At 57.4% G+C, this 20,025-nt stretch overlaps 3 protein-coding genes and 1 non-coding gene across 5 annotated transcripts; 2 read left to right on the forward strand and 2 right to left on the reverse strand.

The window, feature by feature from the left end:
* Positions 1 to 1,100: 1,100 nt before the first annotated feature.
* Positions 1,101 to 1,207, forward strand: LOC112442461 (U6 spliceosomal RNA). Its single transcript, XR_003030552.1, has one exon. It is a non-coding gene; the product is annotated as a U6 spliceosomal RNA (small nuclear RNA).
* Positions 1,170 to 3,628, reverse strand: PTH2 (parathyroid hormone 2). Of its 2 annotated transcripts, NM_001206281.1 has the most exon segments (3): positions 1,755 to 1,929; positions 2,431 to 2,438; positions 2,441 to 2,551. In NM_001206281.1, coding segments are annotated over 3 exon segments (294 nt in total).
* Positions 3,629 to 4,874: 1,246 nt separating this feature from the next.
* Positions 4,875 to 8,869, forward strand: GFY (golgi associated olfactory signaling regulator). The gene is made up of 3 exons (XM_024979260.2): positions 4,875 to 6,388; positions 7,099 to 7,272; positions 7,709 to 8,869. Exons 1-3 carry the CDS (start codon positions 4,876 to 4,878, stop codon positions 7,906 to 7,908), a joined length of 1,887 nt encoding a protein of 628 aa, XP_024835028.1. The 5' UTR covers position 4,875; the 3' UTR covers positions 7,909 to 8,869.
* On the reverse strand, positions 8,202 to 19,440 carry SLC17A7 (solute carrier family 17 member 7). Its single transcript, NM_001098046.1, is given in 12 exon segments — positions 8,202 to 9,620; positions 9,805 to 9,932; positions 10,137 to 10,247; positions 10,920 to 11,052; positions 11,233 to 11,382; positions 12,011 to 12,153; positions 12,253 to 12,339; positions 12,598 to 12,685; positions 12,764 to 12,878; positions 13,178 to 13,296; positions 14,784 to 15,036; positions 19,368 to 19,440. Coding segments are annotated over 12 exon segments (1,683 nt in total). The 5' UTR covers positions 19,430 to 19,440; the 3' UTR covers positions 8,202 to 9,326.
* Positions 19,441 to 20,025: the final 585 nt, after the last annotated feature.

Here is a 20,025-nt window from a genome sequence, read left to right on the forward strand (position 1 = left end):
CTGCGTTTACTGCATCGGCAGGCGGATTCTTTACCACTGAGCCACCAGGAGTACAGTTATTCATTGCTTAGTATTTCTGAGTAACAGGGAAATAGGCCCCACCCCACAGCCTAACGGCCAATTAGGGCGCGATCCGCCTCTCGGAATGCAAATTATCGGGGAACTTGCCAATCACAACGTGCCAGCCCCGCCCCCTTTCCCCACGATGACGTGCCCAGCTCCTCTCTTCTGAAGCCCAATCAGAGCGCGGTCCGCGCGAATTGCCCCGGGAGCATGACTCAGAACCCCCAGCGTCCGGTTAGGGGAGTGGGTTGCCATGGTCACCACTGAAGGGCAAGACTGAAGGGCCAGCGGAGCCTCCAGACACAGACAAAAAAAGCGAGGGGCAGATTCTGATTAGCTGCTTCCTCGCTTCCTTCACGGGTGGGCCAGGTGTTTCCCCGCCTCCGTCTCATGCCTCCTGGAACCTGTTGCTTGTCTCCTTTCTCCTCTCCTCCCGTCCCGACTGGCACCCGGATCTGGAAATCGCGCAGTTCGAACAACACCCTGCAGAAACTGCTGCAGGCTGCTGCAAGAAAGGCCTTTTCTATTTTTTTTGAGGGTGGGTGGGGTTGCGCTCCGTTTGACTTGTGGGATGTGTGTTTCCGACCAGGGACTGAACCCACCCCAGCAGTGAAAGCGTCGAGTCCTAACACTATCACCAGGGAATCCCCAGAAACCCTTTTCTGATAATACATTTTGCTTCCAGAAGGGCACTGTATTTAAGTCTTCTAATTGTATATCTGGTTTAAGTCTTACAATAGATGAGGAAAAGGGAGCTGAAAGGTTAGAAGCCCTTCCCAATACCACACAACTAGGTTTCAGGGAGTCTTGATTTTGAATAGCAAGTACTTCTCCAGGGCCCGCACCCCATTCCACCGCCTCCGATCTTTCCACTGCGCCCAAAGTAGAAGCCGGGAAGTGATGAGAGAGTGAGAAAAAAGGAATTCAGAGAAAATGAGAGCTGGATGAAAAAGATGGAGACCTATAGGAAGAAAGGGGTAGGGGGGAAGAACATGAATGAGTCAGGCAGAGAAAAAGTGATTAAGAATTGAAGGAAGGTGCTCACTTCAGCAGCACATATACTAAAATTGAAACGATACAGAGAAGATTATCATGGCCCCTGCGCAAGGATGACATACAAATTTGCGAAGCGTTCCTTATTTTTCAGAAAAAGGAAAGAAGAGTTTTAGGCATAAAGAAGAAGAAAGGAGACGAAGAATCCCCAGAGGGCCGGGAAGCCAGGAGGAAGGAAGAGACTTATAGAGACTCCGAGAGAGGAGGACATATACCCAGTGAGCTATAGAGACCCAGAGAAGGGCCAGTGACCCAGAGGGGACAGAGACCAGGAAGGTTACAGAGAGCAAGAGAAGGGGGGAGGATGGAGACTCAGGGTAGGTTGGGAGCGGGTATGCGAGTGGAGAGGGACAAAGGCACAGAGTGGGAGCAAGGGGCAGAGCTGGGGCAGTAGTGTAGAGGAGGTGGGGCAGAGGGGAAAAAGAATGAGTGCAGGGAAAAAGAACAGAGGGGACGGAGGGGTAGAGGCCAGCGTAGCGGACGCAGGGCCCGCCCCCTGCACGTGTACACACACACACACACACACACACACACACACATACACCACCACCACCACCACCACACGCACACGAGGCGCAGGAAGGAGGCGCAGTCGGGAGGCACAGCACGGTCTTTATTGAGGTGGGACGGGCAGGCGCTCAGGGCGCGTCCAGCACCAGCAGCTTGTGCATGTACGAGTTCAGCCAGTGGCGGCGCTCGAGGGCGGCCAGCAGCCGCGCGCGCTCCCGGAAGGCCGCGTCGTCCGCCAGCGCCAGGCTCCGCCGCGACTGGGGGGTGGCCGGACCCGCCCGAGCCTCGCCGGGGGTGCGGAGTCTGCCGGGAGATGGAAAGAGGCGGTTACCGTGGGTCTCGGCCCGCGGCCCGCCGCCTGTTCTCCCCGCGGTCTAACTCGAAGCCCTGTGACTGCACCAGATGCGGAGGGGCTCGGTCTCTGTCCCCTGTCTCTTGCTCTGTGTGAGTCTTCGGCTCAGTGTTCACCAGTTCCGAGCCTCCTGAGTACAGAGACCGAGTCTGATGCCCCTGTCCCGCCCCAGCGCTCGGCGCACGCGTGGCACACACCCCAGACCCAATAAACGTTGCTCAAGGAACAAACTCGTTCCTGCTTCGACTCCTTTCAAGTCTCTCAAAGCCTTTCTCAGAATCCTTTTGTATCTCTTTATTTTGCAGATTACCTACCTGTCAACCTCCTATCTCTGGCCTCCTCTCTGGGTCTCTATTTCCCCTTTCTGAGTCTTTGTTCCCCATTCTTTTCGGGTCTCTTTCCACCTCTCGGAGTCCCCACCCTTCCCTGGGAGACTTGGATGTCCCACTTACCTGAAGACCCCGCAGGAGGTAGGGCGACTCCTGAGGCCGTGCGGTGGCCCCAGGACACAAGAAGCAGGAGCAGCAGCAGCAGCCGCACCCGGGGGCTCCTGGGTACCTGGCGGGTCTCCATCACCTGTGGAGAGACAAGAAAGAGCTCAGTGATGCCCGTGTCTGGGCCCAGAAACCAGACCCCATCATCCACCCACCCACCCCCGAAGCCCATTTGCAGGGTGCCCTACCGCGCAGTGGGCTCCCGGCAGCGAGGCTGGCAGCCCCCTTATATCGCCTCAACAGCCCCCGCAGCGGCCAGTGACGCAGACCAGGGGGCCGGGGGCACCGGGTCACCCCCACCCCAGGCTCATTAGGAGCTGCCAGCGGTAATGAGGAGCCGGGGGTGGGGGGCCAGCCGCTGCCTTGGCGGCCACCCACTAATTGGGACCAGGAGCTGGGACCTGAGGAGAATCGGGAGGGGGAGAGACAGACAGACAGAGAAGTGGACACAGGGGGTGTGTCAGAGGGATAAAAATAGAGACTGGCGGAAGGACCATCAGAGCAGAAGCCAGAGACACAGAGAAAGAGAGACAGGGGAAGGAACAGAGGAGGGACAGATGGGGAGATGCAGAGACACAAAGAGATGAAGCAACCATGAGAGGGAAGGACAAAGACTGACAGAGAAGAGGAAAGAGAGGGAGAAAGGGAGCAACAGAGGAAGTAAGGAAAAGGGAAGGAAGAGAGAAAAGAGAGGGAAAAGGGACCAAGAGAGCAGCTATGAGATGGAGGATCAAGGGAACGGCACTTGGAAAGACAGAAGGAGATGAAAGGACAGCCAGCCAGCCAGCCTGGGCAGAGATGTCCAGAGACAAATCCAGGCAGGCAGAGACCAGAAAGACTGGGAGGTGGGAGACAGGGGTAGGAAAGAGAAGGCAAAGGGGATGTGTGGTGGTGGGATGTGAAGGCAAGTACAGTGACAGGCAAAATCAGGAAAGTCTTAGCGACCCTGCACAGAAGGGAAAAAGACAAACAAGAACCCTGACTACCCTGAAGTTGTGTCCAAGCCCTTCCCGCGGAGGAATTTGGGGGTGTTGTGAAGATAAGGCCCATCCCCCCAATACTGGCTCTTAACGGGGTGAGCTCTTCACGATGGGATGGTAGGCAAAGGTTGGGAAGTCCCAAAAGGCAGCAGCAATCTGGGTCTCAGATGGACAGGACGTGGGAACCAAGACTCCTAGTTCCCCAGAGGAGGGGAACAAGGCCTGGGTCTGGGAACCTGGATTCCTGGATCTGAGGGGAGAGGTCTGGGGGGAGGGGTCCCAACTCCTGGATATTGAAGTGGGAGGCTACCAGAGACCTGGATGCTTGGTGTGGGTGTAGGAGAGGGCAGAGGGCTGGGACCCTTGGGTTTGCAGGGAGGAGAGCTGGGTTGGGTCACACCCCTCAACCAAAGGATCCAGTCCCTAACTCCCTCCCCCACTCCAGAGACACTATCCTTTATCTCTGGCCCTTTAAGAGCTCAAGCTGTCGCTAGGCTCCCAGGATCCCAAGGGTGGGGATCAGTTGCATCACCTGTGCCCCTGGGATCCTATGTCCCGCCACCCCACCCAGAGCCATTCTGCAGCATTCACCGATCTCTGCATTCAGCTCTGTTCACCTGTTGTTATCTTGGACCCCACTGAGCAGGTAAGAGACCTCAAACTCCAAGAGGCCCCAGCCCATTTGGGTGTATGCCCACCCCACCTTCACCTAACCACAAACCTAGGTATCTCTGCCCGAGACCAGCATGAGACCTGGGGATCCCAGCTTCCATCCTCCATAGAGATACGAGTCCTGCCCCAAGCTGTCTCCTCCTGAAGGCTGAGGAATCCAGACCCCTTACACACCCATCTCTGGAGGATAGGAGACTCAAGAGTTCCCAATCTCCTTCTAACTCAGGACCCAAGAGTTCCAGACACCCATTTTCTTTCTCTCCTGCAATCCACAACCCACCCACCCCCCAAGCTTTGCTCCCTCAAAATTCTAGGCATCTGAACCTTCAGGCCTCTCCTTTCTAGAGAATTAGGAATTTAGACCCACATTGCCCTCCACCCTCTGGGAACAAGGAGTCTGAACCCCAAGCAGCCTTCTTGACCAGGATCCAGGAGCCTTCTACCTCCTCAGGTTACAGGCATTTAGGCCCCCTCATCTCTCAAATCCAGGGGGTCAGGCCCCCAAGTCGTTCCTTCTGAGCTTCCTCTAATGTAAACAACTGTTGAGTCAAGATGTCCCCAGGGCCCTTGAAGAGGAATTGATCCCATGTCCCCTCAGAGGTCTACACACTTCGAAGCCAAAGTCAATGATCTGGGGGCTCGGAAATGTGTCTTTCTTTCCCAATGTTCCTGGGACCCCCTTTGGGGAAACAAATAAGGAAATTTACTATGACTCCCAAGAAGCCCTGTGCCTCAGTCTCCCTTAGCTACCATGGCTTCCACCCCACAACCTACTGGGGAGTTGCAGGTGGCATCTCCTTTTCCTGGCTCTGACCTGGGCGGTGCTAATGTGGTCTATCTGGGGACCACTGGGCGTGGCCTCCGGAGTGGGCAGAGGGTCCTCCCGGGAGGCTCTGACCTTAACCCCTTCCTTCCCGCTCCCCTGCTGCTACAGGTATCACCCAAAGCTATGAAATCCTTCAGACCAATCCTCTTCCTTCTCGGCTTCCTCTTCACCTGGCTGGGCTCCAAGGCCGCCCCTACAGTCTCACTGCCTGCGGGCTCCGACTTCTTGGGGATAGACCACCCCTCCCAGCCCTACTCTCCGGCTTCTGAAAATTCCACTCTCTATGGACCTAACCCAGAATCTCCAGGGGCTGCTTATCCTGAGCCCTCTAAGACACCTCATGCGGTTTCCCTGGAGCCCTCCCCGCTTGCCTTCACTAAGACCCCCAGTACTGACCTCCAAGAAACCCCCCACCAGGAGCCTCCTAAGGCCCCCAAACCTAACTCATTCAACACCTCAACACCAGGGTCCCTGGACACCCTCCAAATTAACCCCTCCAAAATGATATATCCAGAACCATCTGAGACCCCCAAAGCTGACCTGACTGAACTTCCACACACAGAATCCCCTGAGGCCTCTACACCTAATTCCTCTAAAACCTCACACCTAGCATTTTCTGAGACCCCAAACCCTGACCCTACCCAAACTCCACACCAAGAATCCCCAGAGATTTCCAAGGTTAACTCCACGGAAATCTCACAGACGGAATCCCGTGAGAATCTCAATTCTAATCCCTCTAAAACTTCACACCTAGGATTTTCTGGGACCCCAAACCCTGATCCTACACAAACTCCTCATCAAGAATTCCCAGAGATTCCCAAACTTAGCTCCCCTGAGATGTCACTTGAAGAAACCCCTGAGACCCCAAATTCTGACCCCACCAAAATCTCTGACATCAAATCTCTGGAAACCCATGACTCTGACACCCCAAACCCTAAATTCCTCCAGACCCTCCATCCTGACCCTACTGAAACACCCCACCCGGTATCTCATATAGGCCACGAGCCCAACCCCCCTGAGATTCCCCAAACAAAATTCCCCACAACCCTCTACCAAGACTCAACAGAGATACCCACAGCCTCTGACCCTGAAATCTCCACTAGCCTTGCTCCACAAACTCCTGCACCCTTCAAAGAAGAAGTTACTGCTCTTAATGAGCAATCCCTGAATCCCAAACCAGAAGCACTTGCAGTCACCCAGCCCACCACCCTTAAATTGCCCACCTCAGATTCTCCGGGGACAGTTGATCTGAAAGCCCCCCAGAACTCCAGCCCTAAAGGGCTCGACGCCCCTCCTCCCTCAGCCCGGATTGCAGGGCCCCCTGCTCCTCCAGGGCCCCCCAGTCAACCGGCCCCAGCCACTCCGCGGGCCCCCCAGCGGCGCAGCCGAGGTGAGAGAGTCAACACTATCATCGTGTTGGAGAGAGTGCAGGAGACCGGTGAGGGGCTGGGGAGCCGGACCCCTGGGTCTGGGGGAGGAGGGGCTGGGGGCTGGACCCCTGGGTCTGCGGGAGGAGGGGCTGGGGGTCTGAACCCCTGGGTTTGTGGGAGGAGGGGCTGGAGGTCTGGACCCCTGGGTTTGTGGGAGGAGGGGCTGGAGGTCTGAACCCCTGGGTCTGCGGGAGGAGGGGCTGGAGGTCTGGACCCCTGGGTTTGCGGGAGGAGGGGCTGGGGGCCTGGATCCTGGGTCTGGGGGAGGAGGGGCTGGGGGTCCGGACCCCTGGGTCTGCGGGAGGAGGGGCTGGGGGCTGGCCCCCCGGGTCTGAGGGAGGAGGGGCTTGGGGTCTGGCCCCCCTGGGTCTGAGGGAGGAGGGGCTGGGGCCTGGACCCCCGGGTCTGAGGGAGGAGGGGCTGGGGCCTGGACCCCCGGGTCTGAGTCGGGAGGGGCTGGGGGTCTGGACCCCCGGGTCTGAGGGGGGAGGGGCTGGGGTCTGGACCCCCGGGTCTGAGGGAGGAGGGGCTGGGGTCTGGACCCCCGGGTCTGAGGGAGGAGGGGCTGGGGGTCTGGACCCCCGGGTGTGAGGGAGGAAGGGCTGGGGGCCGGGACTCCCGGTTCCGAGGGCGGAGGAGGGCGGGATCTGGACTCGGGTCTGAGGGTGGAGTGGGCTAGGAGGTTAGATTGCTCAGTCCCTGGGCCTCATTCCTCCAGGCGTGACCCTGGTGGGGCGTCCCCGGGGCGCGGCAGGCGGGGCCCTCTGCCTATTCCTCGCCGGGATCGGGCTGCTCATTGGCATTTTCCTGCTGCTGTGGTGTCTCTACCGCCGGGCGGCTCGACACCGGCCCTTCGCACACCACCGACTCCCAAACGACGGAGATGAACCGGGTGAGCCACTCCTGCAGCGTCCCGCTCCTTAAGTGCTTGCACGTTTCCTTAACCTGGTTTCGCCTGGCACTTAAGGGCGCCCTACCTAAAAGTACAGGTCCCCATCCAAGGTCAGCAGAAGCCCTGACCCCCAATTCTCTGGAAATTTCACAAACACCTGTGAAGTTGCGCCCCCAGCGCAGCGCGGAGTTGCCCCAGGCAGGGGAACTGCAGGTCCCTACAAGCCCCGCCCCTTTCCCCCTCCTAGCGCGCGGCATGCCCCGCCCCAGCTGCGCGGACACCACGCCCCCTTGCTATTTAAGGCCCCTTTATTCGAAAACCCGGTTCCAGTGGAAGCTTGGAGTCCTTGCCCCCGTCTCCTCGTCGGCCAGCGGCTCAGTAGAGGGGACAGGCCCCCAGTCAGACCGGGGACGACCTCGCTCTTTTGTCCCCATAGTTATGCATTTGGACGCCCCGAAGGAACCCTACGACCTCTACTTTTACGCGCCGGACGCCTGGGTCCCTTCACACATCGCTACCAAGCAGCCACCACCCACCCCCCCGCTGCCGCCCAAGCTGCCTCCGCCGCCCCGCGGGGGCCGCCCCCAGCGCCTAGAACCGCTCTCCCCTGCCACGCTCCCAAACAACTTCCTGTGAGCCTCTCCAAACCTGCGCCAGCCCCAGACGGAGGAAGCACCCAGGGGTCCTGTCCTCAGGGTCAGCTTTGCTACCTAGTGGTCCTCTAGAATAGAGGACACCCTGAAATGCTTTAGATGTCAGCGGAGAACACAGTCTGAGACCGAATAAATCGCATGTTCCCACAGCTGGACAACTCCTCTGGCCTAAGACCTGGGAGAGGAGGGTGGCTGGGGTCAAGGAGACTGGGGGCTTGGGCTCCTCGGTCCGAGGGAGAAGGAGGTTGGAGATTCCCAAGGCCAGTGACGACGGAGTGTGTACACCAAAGCATTTTATTGGGAGAGGGGCAGGGCAGGATTTACAATCACAGAGACAGAGACACAAAGACACAACCCTGCCCCGGGGAAAAACACCCCTTTTCCCCAGCCCCATTCCCTTTCCTGGGATTCTGTGACTTCTCCTTTACATATGTTCCCCCAAATTCTAAGCCGAAATAGGGGAGTCTGAGAGGGGAAGGATCCCAGATTTGGAGTCATTTAGCCCCTGAGGGACGCAATAAATGGCCACTGAGAAAATGAGGGCAGTTCAAAACCACCCAGGAGAATAAAGTGCAAGGAATTGGGGGTAAGGGGAGCATCTTGAAACCACCATGGGGAAGTTCAGTGGCGGTGGCTTCAAACCGTTGAGTTGATGGACTTGAGCAGCTGCTCTTCTTAGACCTGAAAATCGTGTCAGAAAAAGTGCATGGGGGTGAAGAGAGGCATATTGTTAAAACTGCCATTTTGGTTGTTTCCCTAGGCAATGTGCTAAGCTGGGAGAAGGTTTTGGGGAAATTTGGTGCTGCAGCAGAGTCTGCTGGTGGGGGAGGGATGAAAAGGTTGGGTGGGGGTACTTGAAACTGCCATTTCCCCTCAGAAACGCTGGTGAGAATCAATCCCTAGAATGGCAGGGATGGGTGATTAGTTAAACCAACTTGGAAAAAGCAGAATACAGTTGGGAGAGATTTGAAACTTCTAGAGGAAGACCTTGAATTTTTTTGAAAGAGGAGGGGGGTTGAGTAATCTCAGGGGTTCTCCTGAGAGTCCCAGGGGTTCAAGGAAAGGGGGAGGTACCCAAAACCACAAGAGAGAGGAAGAGTCTGAATTGTCCATTCAAATAAAGCCCTGAAAGGAGAGATTTGAAACCACTGAGGCAGAAAAGAGTGGAGAAGAGAAGCTTTAGGGGAATTTGGGTATCCTTGAAACTGCCAGTCTGCAGCTTCACTACCCCTGAGAGGCAAATAGGATGGGAGGAGGATCTGACAGCACTGGGAGCAAGGGAGAGTGCTTCTTAGGCCTGAGGCAGGACAGAGAGGACTGGGGTTCCTTGACACTGTCATTCAGGCCAGAGATGTGAGGAATGGAGGTCCTGGAAACTGCCATCCAGTGGGAGGCACATGGTCAGTAGTCCCGGACAGGGGGTGGGGGTCTTGGGGGTTGAACTGTGCTGTGTGTAGCCCCATAGGATGGAGGGGGAGCAGGGGGTGCCCCGGGGGGCTCAGCCTCATCCTCCATTTCGCTTTCGTCGCTGCCAGCCAGCTGGTCGTGGCCAACGAAGCCACATTTCTCTTCGCTCATCTCCTCAGGCTCCGCCCACGGCTGCTTCTCTCCCGAAGCGAAGACCCCGTAGAAGATGACGCCCCCATAGTGCACCAGGGAGGCAATGAGGAACACATACTGCCACTCCTCCCGAGTCTGTAGGGGGGACAACGGGGAAATGAAGTCAGAGGACAGATAGGAGAGGGAAGGGGCTGGGATAATAGGAAGGGGGCGGGCCTTTTCTCTGGAAAAGGAGCCGGAGATCCAGAGAGTTGACGTGTGTCAGGAAGGTGCTGTACACAGATTTGGAGGGCAAGTGGGTCAGGGCCCAGGCACGGACCTTGTGCTTAGTCATGGCACCCACGATGATGGGGCACACCATGCCGGACAACGTGCCCACGCCGTTGGAGATGCCCATGAGGATGCTGGCATAGCGCGGGGCGATGTCCAGATGGTTCACGTTGAACCCTGGCGAGGCGAGCCGAGAGGCGTCACAACCGATTCCCACTCCAGTGACTCCTCCCCCAGCCTAGCCTCCCCGACCTCCCGGCCGCTCCGCTTTTTCCAGTCCGCCTTTCGCCAGGCTGGGAGGTGCTCTACCTGAGCCAGGAAGTTCCCCACTGAGCTGAGCAGAGTCCCCCCACCCTCAAGCTGCAGATCGCCGGTTCTCACCGGAGATGGCGAAGCCGCTGAAGCCCACGGCGAGGACTAGGAAGGAGATGGCCACGCCCTTGGAGTGCGAGTAGCCGACCACCAACAGCAGAGTAGCTTCCATGCCAAAGCCTACGGAGGGCCGCCCCCTCTGAGCACAGGCCGCCCCGCACAGCCTCTCCAGACCCACTCCCGGCTCCCAGCCTCCCCCAGTTTGACCCAGTCCTGCCACTTCCACGCCTGTCCCTGGCTTTGTCCTCCATTCTGCCCGCGCCCGCCCTAACCAAGCCCTCAGTTCTCTAGTGCCTGGCCCTTGACCACGTGCACAGGCTTCGCTGCCCCAGCTGGGACCTCAATGGCCCCACCCCCTGACTAGACCACGCCCTGAAGTCCGAGGGTGTAGGCCCCACCCCGGCACCTTCACGGCTTCCCTCTCAGTCCCCATTCATTACACTCACACCTTTGTCTCTCTGAGTGTCCCTCTTAATCACCCAGTTCCCATCCTACTCTGGCCAGCCTCGTATAGGCCCCGTCCTTCCAGACCCAACGTGGTCTCACCTTTGCTTCACCTGGGCAGCCACACCCGCCTTGCCCTTCTACAGACACTGCCCCGGAGGCTGCCACCTGAGATTCTCTTCCTGCCAGACCTGGTCTCGCTCCGCCTCCGCCTTTTTGGACACGCCCCCATGGACACGCCCTCTGACCCCGCCCCATCCGCCATGGTCCAGCCCTCTAGATCCGCCCAGCCATGCTCCGCGCATCCCAGCCCTGTCCCATACCAGATCCAGGCCCCGCCCCACTCACCCCCACAGTTCATCAACTTGCGCACGTTGGTGGTGGACATGATGCGGCGGCTCCTCAGGAAGTCGGCGATCTGGCCTCCAATGGGCACGATGATGGTCATCACCAGGTGAGGCAACGCTGACACCAGGCCCACCTGCGCCGGCGGGCGTACAGGGAGTCGCGGCTCAGCGGCCACCTGCCCGGGGCTCTCACCACGGCTCAGGTACCATGGGCTTCCTCCCTGCCCCCTTTCCAACCCCTTGGGATCCAGGTTCCTCTCCTTCCCGCGCTCACCCGCCCGCCGCGCCCGCAGCTCTCCCCTTCCGGGCCCAACCTTGCTGATCTCGAAACCGAACACTTCTTCGAAGTAGGCAGGCTGGGAGATAAGAAGCAGGTAGAAAGTCCAGCTACGACAGAAGTTGGCCACGATAATGGCGTAGACTGGCATGGACGTGAAGAAGCGCCTCCAAGGTGTGTTAAATTTCTGTGGTGGGCGAGAGGAGGGAAGGGCTGCTAGGACAAAGAACAGGCCCGGGCGCTCTCCGAGTCCCTTCAGGGATCCCACGATAGTCCCGCAGAGACCCAGATTTCCCTGTCTCACTAAAGCCGCCGAGGAGGCGGGGTTGCCGGCCTGACCGCGTCCCCATGGGAACGCTGACATCCTAGCCTCAGTGGTCCTCAGGCTGGCGGGTGTCCAGACCCCATGCTGACCTTCAGAGAGTCATAAATGTGGACCCAAGAGTCTCCTTCCACCCAATTATGCCCCCTAATTCGATCTTCACCCATCCTGAGGTCTGAGCAAAACCCCACATTCTAATCCGCTTCTGCAGGTTTAACCAGGCCCATCAGTGGTTCCGACCACCTCGCCACCTAGCCCTGCTCTCCGCACCTGCTAACTCCGTCCTCCCTGGGCTTTAATCACGCCTCCTAGGTTCTAGCGCCATCCAACTGGCGATCCCATCGTCTCCTCCAAATGTCTATGGAAATGTCTATGTAGATCTACCAAGATCCACACGCAGTGCGGATTCAAAGCCCCTCTTCCTCCCGTCTCCCCTGCCTTGATAGCTCTCCTCTCCCCACCGCGCCCCCACCCCCCAGGCTTGGGCCCGGACCGTGACGGGGTTCATGAGCTTGGCGCTCTCGCCGATGGCGTCCTCGATGTACTTGCGCTCCTCCTCCGAAATGCTAGGGTGCAGCGCCGGGGACTCGTAGGAGACGAGCAGCCAGAACAGGTACCAGAAGATCCCGAAGCTGCCTGGTAGGTGGAGGGGGTCAGGAGGAGGATGGAAGCGAGGTGACCACCGGCCTCGCTCTGCCCCGGCGCCACCCGGACCCAGGCGTCCGGGCCCCTCACCATAGACGTAGAATACAGAGCTCCATCCTGAGTACTGCACCAGGACTCCGGCGAGAGGCATCGCGACCACCGCCCCAGCATAGGAACCTAACGGGGAGGGTGCAGAATGGAGAAGAGCGCATCTTTCTTCAAATGCAGTAGTGCGGATTCCCAGACCCTACCTTCCTGGGACACAGAAGTACCAACCACTGCCCCTCCTCCCTCAGACACATAGGTCTGGGTCACCAGCCCCCTCCTCTCTCAGATCCGGGAGTTCAAGCCCGCAACCCACTCCTCCTTCCACCGAAGAGTCTAGACTCCAGCACCCCCCACCCACGAGTCCGGATCCCAGCCCCTTCCTCTCACCACAAAAGGCTGTCGTCGCCAGGCGACTCCGCTCTAAGGGCGGGGCCCATTTGCTCCAGATCCCGTGGCAAGCAGGGTACGTGACCCCCTAGGGAAGAGAAAACCAAAGTCAACGAGAAAAGGTGGGGTCGGAACAGCAACGGGGTCATAGGGGGCGGAGCTTTACCTCTACCAACCCCTGCAGGATCCTCACGAAGATGACACAGCCATAGTGGACACGGGCAGCCGAGGGAATCAGCATGTTTAGAGTGGAGGTAGCCACAATAGCAAAGCCGAAAACCCTGGTAGGAAAAGTTTGTGTTCCGAGAAGAGTCCAGCTATCCTGCCAGACCTAGGACTCTGCCCTTTCCTCCTTCAGCACGCCAGGGCCCGGGCCAATCAGAATCCCAGGTCCCACCTTCTATGAGACTCCCCGCTTCCACAATACAAACCCCACCTTTCTCTAGGGCCTCGGCCCTGAACCCAGGCTCCTCCGGTTTTCCCGGAGTCAGCCCCCAAATGCAAGGCCACAGCCTGTAACTCCACCCACACAACTGTAGTTTCTGCCCACTTTGAGACATCCGCCCCGCCCCCCACATACCTGTTGGCTGCGAATTTTTGGCAGATAAATCCTCCAGGAATCTGGGTGACAATGTAGCCCCAGAAAAAGGAACCGTGTATGAGGCCAACAGTCTCTGGATCCCAGTTGAACTGAGCTTTCTGTGGGCCAAAAGGCACATCAAACCAGCACCCCTGCCCCAGACGCTCTGCTTCTCCACCAATCAGCACCCGCAGACAGTCCCTCGGCCAATCAGCAACAAGGATCCCCTCTCGCCTTCAAAACACCTGCCAATCAGAGCTCGGGCCATCTACCCCAACTTTGCTCCTCCATGTTGCTAGGGCCGCACTACCTTAGCAACAGAGCCTGTTGCTGCCTAGAGGCCTAGCTCTGTCTGCTTGCCTGCCTCAGGGTCCCTTATGCGTAGGAGCCCATATATGGGGTGGGTTTCTTCCTCCACTTCTAACCAATGTACAAACTGTTTGCAGATTGGATGCGTTCTAGGAAGAGACAAGAAGTAGCCAAAGGGTTGGGCATGATTGGAAAAGAACAGGGGCAGGTAGGCCACAGCCCAAATCAGGATTTTTTTTTTGGAGGCAGGGGCATGGCCTATATGGAAATTAAAACAGAAAATCTGAGACGAAGAGGGGCTTCAGGTTAATGGCCAGAGCAGATGGAGAAGGGATGTAAGCAGCGGTGGAACTTTCAAAAAGCCAGAATCAAAATTCACAATGGGGCCTTCCTTGGCGGTCCAGTGGTTAAGACTCCCCCTTCCAATACAGGGTTTGATCCCTGGTAGGGGAGCTAAGATCCCACATGCCTTATGGCCAAAAAACCAAAACAGAAGCAATGTTGTAATAAATTCAATAAAGACTTTAAAAATGTCCCATATAAAAAAAGAAATCTTACAAAAAAATTTCACGGTGGAGGGACTTCCCTGGTGGTCAAGTGTGTAGGACTCCCTGCTTCCACTGCAAGGGGTGCTGGTTAGATCCCTGCTTGAGAAAGTTCCGCAAGCCGCAAGTTACGGCAACAACAACAACAACAAATTCACGGAGCCTGAGTTGGCCTGGGAGTAACATTCAACACTGGAACAGGTGCGGGAGATGCAGGTGGAGCGAAGTTGCTAGGATGCCCAAAATGAAACAGGAGGAGCCATATCATAGGGAACCAAATGCTTGGCAGAGTCTACACTTTGACAGCAGAGAGGTGAAACAAACAGGAGCGGGGCTTCATTTAGATAAGGGCAGGACTTAGGAAGGGAGAGCCCTGAGGTGAGGTGGAGCTGAGGTTCTGTGCCAAGTGTCCGACTCTTTGTGACCCCATGGACTGTAGCCCACCAGGCTCCTCTGTCCACGAGATTCTCCAGGCAAGTATACCGGAGTGGGTTGCCATGCCCGTCTCCAGGGTATCTTTCCCACCTAGGGATCGAACCCACATCTCTTATATCTCCTGCATTGGAAGGCGGGTTCTTTACCACTAGCGCCACCTGGTTAGGGCCCAGGGTGCGGCAGCGCAAAAAGGCGGGTCTACTCAGGCCTGGGCGTGGAAGGGGCGTGGTCTGGGCCTCGCGTAGGTGAGTGTGACGTCATCAGAGGGCCTGGGCAGGGTTTCCCCCAGCCTCAGGCAGCTCCCGGCCCCGAGCTACCTGCATCACCACGTGGCCCCCGCGGTGGGTCGTGCTGTTGTTGACCATGGAGACGATGGCCACGCCCAGGTTGCAGCGGATGCCAAAGCTAATGCAGAAGCCCAGACCGCTCATGATGGCGATAATGTAGCGGCGAGGGAGGCCAAAGCAGGTGCAATCCACGACCGGCGGGTCCCGGGTCTGCGTCGTGACCGGGCGCCCATCTGCACTCAGCTCCAGCGTCTCGGCACCTTCTTGCCGCTTCTCCAGAAGACTGCGGCGAGGCAGCAAGGATCAGACTCGGACGTCCGGGCCCCTAGCCCCCTCCTCCCCATGACACGAGTCGGGGCAAAACTTCTTGCTTTTCAAGACCAGGGATTCTAAACCCGCAACCCCTCTTTCCCCAAGAGTCCAGCCCCAACTTCCTTCTCCCTCCAGGGTCCAGGAATCTGGACCCCTGGTCTCCATCTCCCTCAGACGAGGAATTCCCACGCGCCCCCAGCCCCTTCCTTCCTCAGACTCGAGTATGGAACTCCCCAGTTCCCTTCTCCACTAGCCTTGTCACCTCTCAACTCAGTTGTTTTAGACCCAGGCTACCCTTTGTGATCCAAAACCCTGTGCCCTGAGCCCCCATCCGCAAGGCCCAGAGACTCTCTCCAGCCCCGTCTTCCAGATATGAGTCTATTTGTGGAAGCAAAAGGTGCTAAGGAGATGCCTCAGCAAAGGTGTCAAAAGAACAGATGCTTCTCAGCCACATCTGCTATATATACTGCATCCCCTCCCCTGGCCCGGGACATGCCCTGCCGGGCTTCGAGGCCCAGGTGTGGGCTGACATCCAGCTGACTCCATTCAGCCACTGGAAGCCCACTCTCAGGGATCGGGGGTGGGGGGGGGGGGGGGGAGAGGTCCAGGGCACTGGAATCCAGCAGCCCAGCTGGATATATCTGGGGAAACTTGAGTTCAGGCTGTCAGTCTAGGGGGTGGGGAGGAGGAGTGGCGGGTGGTGTCCTGGCAAGGGACAGATGGCCCTGGTAGGGGGGTTGGCTCAGTCCCCAGCGTGACTCTCGCCCCCGCCTGTTCTGGATCCAGGATTGAATCTGTGACGAGGGATAGGGTACTTGGAGGGCCACCTCCATTCCAGAGAGAGGCTGCAGGGATAAAGAGGTGCCCTGAGACAGACGTGGAAAAATTCAAAAGGAGAATGTCAGAAATGGAGTCGGGGGGTGGAGAGAACAGAGACTGAGAGAAAGAGGATCAGAAACACAGGAGGGAGAGAGACTCAGAGAGAAGGAAACAGATACCCAGAGAGGGAGAAACAGACAACCAGTCTGAAAGAGACCGGGGCAGAGACCCTGAGAAAAGATGGGGGAGGGGCAGGAAAGAGACCCTGAGAAGGAAAGGGACTGAAACCCAGTAAGGGACCCAAACACAAGTGGGGACAGAAACCCAGGAGAGAGAACGCAGAGACAGAGACCCAGAACGCTGAGAGAAAGACGGAAAGACAAGGAGCCTGAGGAGAGACAGGCTGGGGACATAATGTGTGAGGCGTGGCTCTTCTCCGAGGCCGGTAGGCAGCCAGGGGATCCGGCTGGATCCCAGGAAGGGGCTAGAACAGATGGAGGCGAGGGAGACTGGGACGGGGGAGGAAAGAACAGCCAGACGGTCTGGGAGGAGGCGGGTGAAAGAGATGGGAACACAGCAACCCTCCCCATCCTGGAACTTAAGGAAGTGGGGGAGGGGGTTAAGAAAGTGGGGAGACTGGGGGAACGGACAGAAACTAGGGGGATGAGGAATAAGACCCTGGGTAGGGGACAATGAGCCAGATAGTGGGGAACAGAAGCCCCCCAAAATGAATAGTGCACGGTGGTAGGGACTGGCCCCTCCCATCAGAACAGGTCGGCCAATGAGATTAAACTTTGACCCAGGTTGCCCTCCCATGCTGTTTGACCCTGAAACTCAAGATGGGATTGCAGCCCCTGAAATTTGATATTCATTGTTAATATGAGGACATAGATCTCGGATCAAGGTTTTCTAAACCACGGAATGCAGTCTCAGTATTCTGTATCTGTAAAATGGGGGCACGAGTAGAATGTGAGGTTACAAGGAGGGAACTTCAAGGTGACATTGTCATTTCAGGAGAACTAGAGACGCAGAGGTGAAGGTGGCCCCAATGCTTCATGGAGGGTAAGAACAGATCGCTTTGCCCTCTCAGAATGCCTGGAACTCAGGATTAGGAACTTGGTGATGATGAAAGGCAGTGGTTAGGGAGCACGTAGGTCACTTTCCTGGTGGTTCAGACAGTAAAGAATCTGCCTGTAATGCGGGAGACCCGGGTTAGATCCTTGGGTCAGGAAGATCCCCTGGGGAAGGGAAGGGCTACCCACTCCAGTATACTTGCCTGGAGAATTCCATGGACAGAGGTGGCTGACAGGCTACAACCCATGAGGTCGTAGAGTCAGACTGCCCCCTTCCACTTTCTTTCACCCAAAATGAAGAGTGTCTCAACCTCCATCTCTGGGTCTCTGCCTCTGCTTCTCAGAGATTCTCAGCCCACCCCCCTACTCCCCCCTCCCCAATCTCTGTCCTCATGTCCCTTTGGTTCTCCCTTACCCTCCCATTGTACAACTGAGAAAACTGAGTCTCAGGAAACAGAAGCAGCATGTCCAAGGTCACACACAAGTAGCAGTGGGACCCGATCACTTCCTGGTCCTCCAAATTGCCCCACCCCAGGCCTGGCTCTCAAAGGAGGCATATTGGCTCCTGTCTCTTGCTGTATTCCCTCTCCCCCCTGGTCCCTGTCCCAAGTCGCCCTGGGTTGCTACGTGTTTCCTGATCTGAGGGAGTTTTCCACCCACTCCAGCAGCACTCATCTCGAGGAAATCTGCAGCCCCCACCCAAGACTTGGGCGGGAGACTGACCTGGGTTCAAAAGATTCCATGTGTACTCAGCCACTGACTTCCCCCCTTTTCCCAATGGTGCATCAGTTTCCCCAGCTTTGTCTAGAGGATTAAAAGGAGTCAGGTGTGGGCATTTCCCCCTCTCAGCAATCACCAGAGCAGACCCCAGGATTCAGATGCGATTGTTCTCCTGGGCTCAAACTCCTTAGTGACTGTCCTGGTGGGAACCCTGAACTCTGGGGTCTCTAGGGGCTCCCAAGGCAGCTGAGAAAGGTGATGATCAGGCAGAGTCAGATAGAGAGAAACCCAGACACAGGAGAAGCGGAGACTGAGGAAGAAAGAGAGCCTGAGAAACACATTCCTCCTCCCTCCATCCCCCTTCCCAACCCCCTCCACCAGCACGTCTCTCTCCCTCTCCTGACTTCACGCTGATGTATTTTGAGAAACTCGTGAAAGGAGGTGAGAAAAAGGGTGGGGAGGGGCTGGAAGATTGGGAAAAAGAAAGGGTGAGGTTATCTCAGCTCCTCCACCCCCTCCCTAACACTGCGCCATCCTCCTGCCCCCCTCCCTTCTGTCCAGCTTTATTCCTATCTCTCAGGTTACTAAAGGGTGGGGTGAGTTTGGAGCGTGGAGGTAATCTGCAGCAAGCAGGACTAGTGTTAGACTTAGAGAAGGACTTGCATGGTCTAGTGAGCTGCACTGAAGATCAATCAAAGATAGGGTCAGGGCTGTGGGCCACGGGGACCCCAGGGTCTGAGGGAATGGCAGCAGGGGCATGGTGCTGATGAGGCCCCAACTCCTCCCTGCACTGTGGCCAGATATTTTTAGGCTTCTCCGCAGCTGAGTAATTTCTCTGACTTGGAGCCAGGGCTGGGGTTGGGGGTGAGAGACTCAGGAGAGGTGTAGCAGACTGCTCTGGGGACACCCAGGTCATTGGGGTCATCTCCTTGACTGGGAGGAAGTCCCTTTCAGCCCTAGTCTATACCCTTTGGAAAGTCCATCCTACTCCAGGAGCCTAATGTTTGGCCTGCAACTTCCTTCTCCATCAGAGACCCAGGATACCCTGGCTTCTTCCAGCTTAGCTCTCCTCAAGGACAAGGACCAATGGACCTCAATCCGATTTAGCTTCAGATTAAACTCTCTGAGAGATGGCAACTGACAAACACACAGAGATGGAGAGATCTGGGATGAGGTAGTAAAAAAAAAACCAGAGAGAGTGCCAGAGTTCCTAAAGGAGAGTGTCAGAAATCCTAGGGCAGGGAGTTGGGGGACAGAGACTCAGAGAAAGACACAAAGACCCAGAGAGAGGGTTGTAGAGATCTAGTGAGAGCAAGAGAGAGGGACAGGAACTCAGAGATAAAAGGAAATAGAGACTTGGAGAGAGTGGACAGAGATTTGGAGAGAGGAGGCAGAGAGAATATAGGTGAAGGGAGACCTAGAAGCCGGCGAGGGAATCAGAGATCCAAAAGAGGGGGATATATATTTATAATCCCAGAGAAAAGGGCAGAGAGCCTAGGGATGGGGTGGGGCGCAGAAAAATGATGGATGAGACCGGACCGTCGGAGACCGAGGGAGAAAACTGGACAGATGGGTGGCCCCCCCACGCATGGGTACCGCCTGTCCAGCTGTTCATCTGCGCCCAGGTGGGAATGAGCGTCCTCCTCGGACCCTCGCGTTCTTCCACGCCCAGGACCCCCACCACGCTCACCGGTGTAGCTTCCCGAGGGCGCGACCCGCTAGCTTCCGAAACTCCTCCTGGCGGAACTCCATGGTGGCCGCCCCTGCTGCCGGACCCCCGCGCCGATCCCCCCGCCCGCGGGCCCGGGCGGCCGCGTCCGGGTACCCGGGGTCCGCCCCGGCCCGGCCGGCCCCGCAGCTCCGCTCGGGGGGAAGGAGGCTGCGAGTGCGGGCTTTCTGGGGGCTGTCACCGGACTCAGCGTCGGGGGCGGGGTGGGGTGGGACGAGGCCCCGCCCACCCTGCTATACCCCGCCCCTTGTATTCTAGTCCCGCCCACCTTCCGCTGCCATTCATCCAGGTTCTCGCCTCGCCCAAGACCAAGCCTCTGGGTTTTGAACTCACTTGTCTGGGTTGCATCGCTCCCAAATCAGTCCCTTCCTGGAGTTACTTCTCCCTCACCCATTCCCCACTAGCTCCTTCTATCCCAGATTCTCTCTCCTCCAGAGTTCTTTCCTGAGATTTGCTCCCGCCGCTTGTTTCCCCTAATTTCGTGCTCGCATTTTCATCTTCCTCTAAATATCCTCCAGCGTTTGTCCTCCCAGTCCTACCTCTCCGAATTTCTGTGCCCCCCAGTTCCTCATCCTGCCCAGGCATGCCATCCCCAACCCGCCGCTTCCTCAGTTCCAAC

Source organism: Bos taurus, chromosome 18, assembly GCF_002263795.3.
Source record: "Bos taurus isolate L1 Dominette 01449 registration number 42190680 breed Hereford chromosome 18, ARS-UCD2.0, whole genome shotgun sequence".
NCBI lineage: Eukaryota > Metazoa > Chordata > Mammalia > Artiodactyla > Bovidae > Bos > Bos taurus.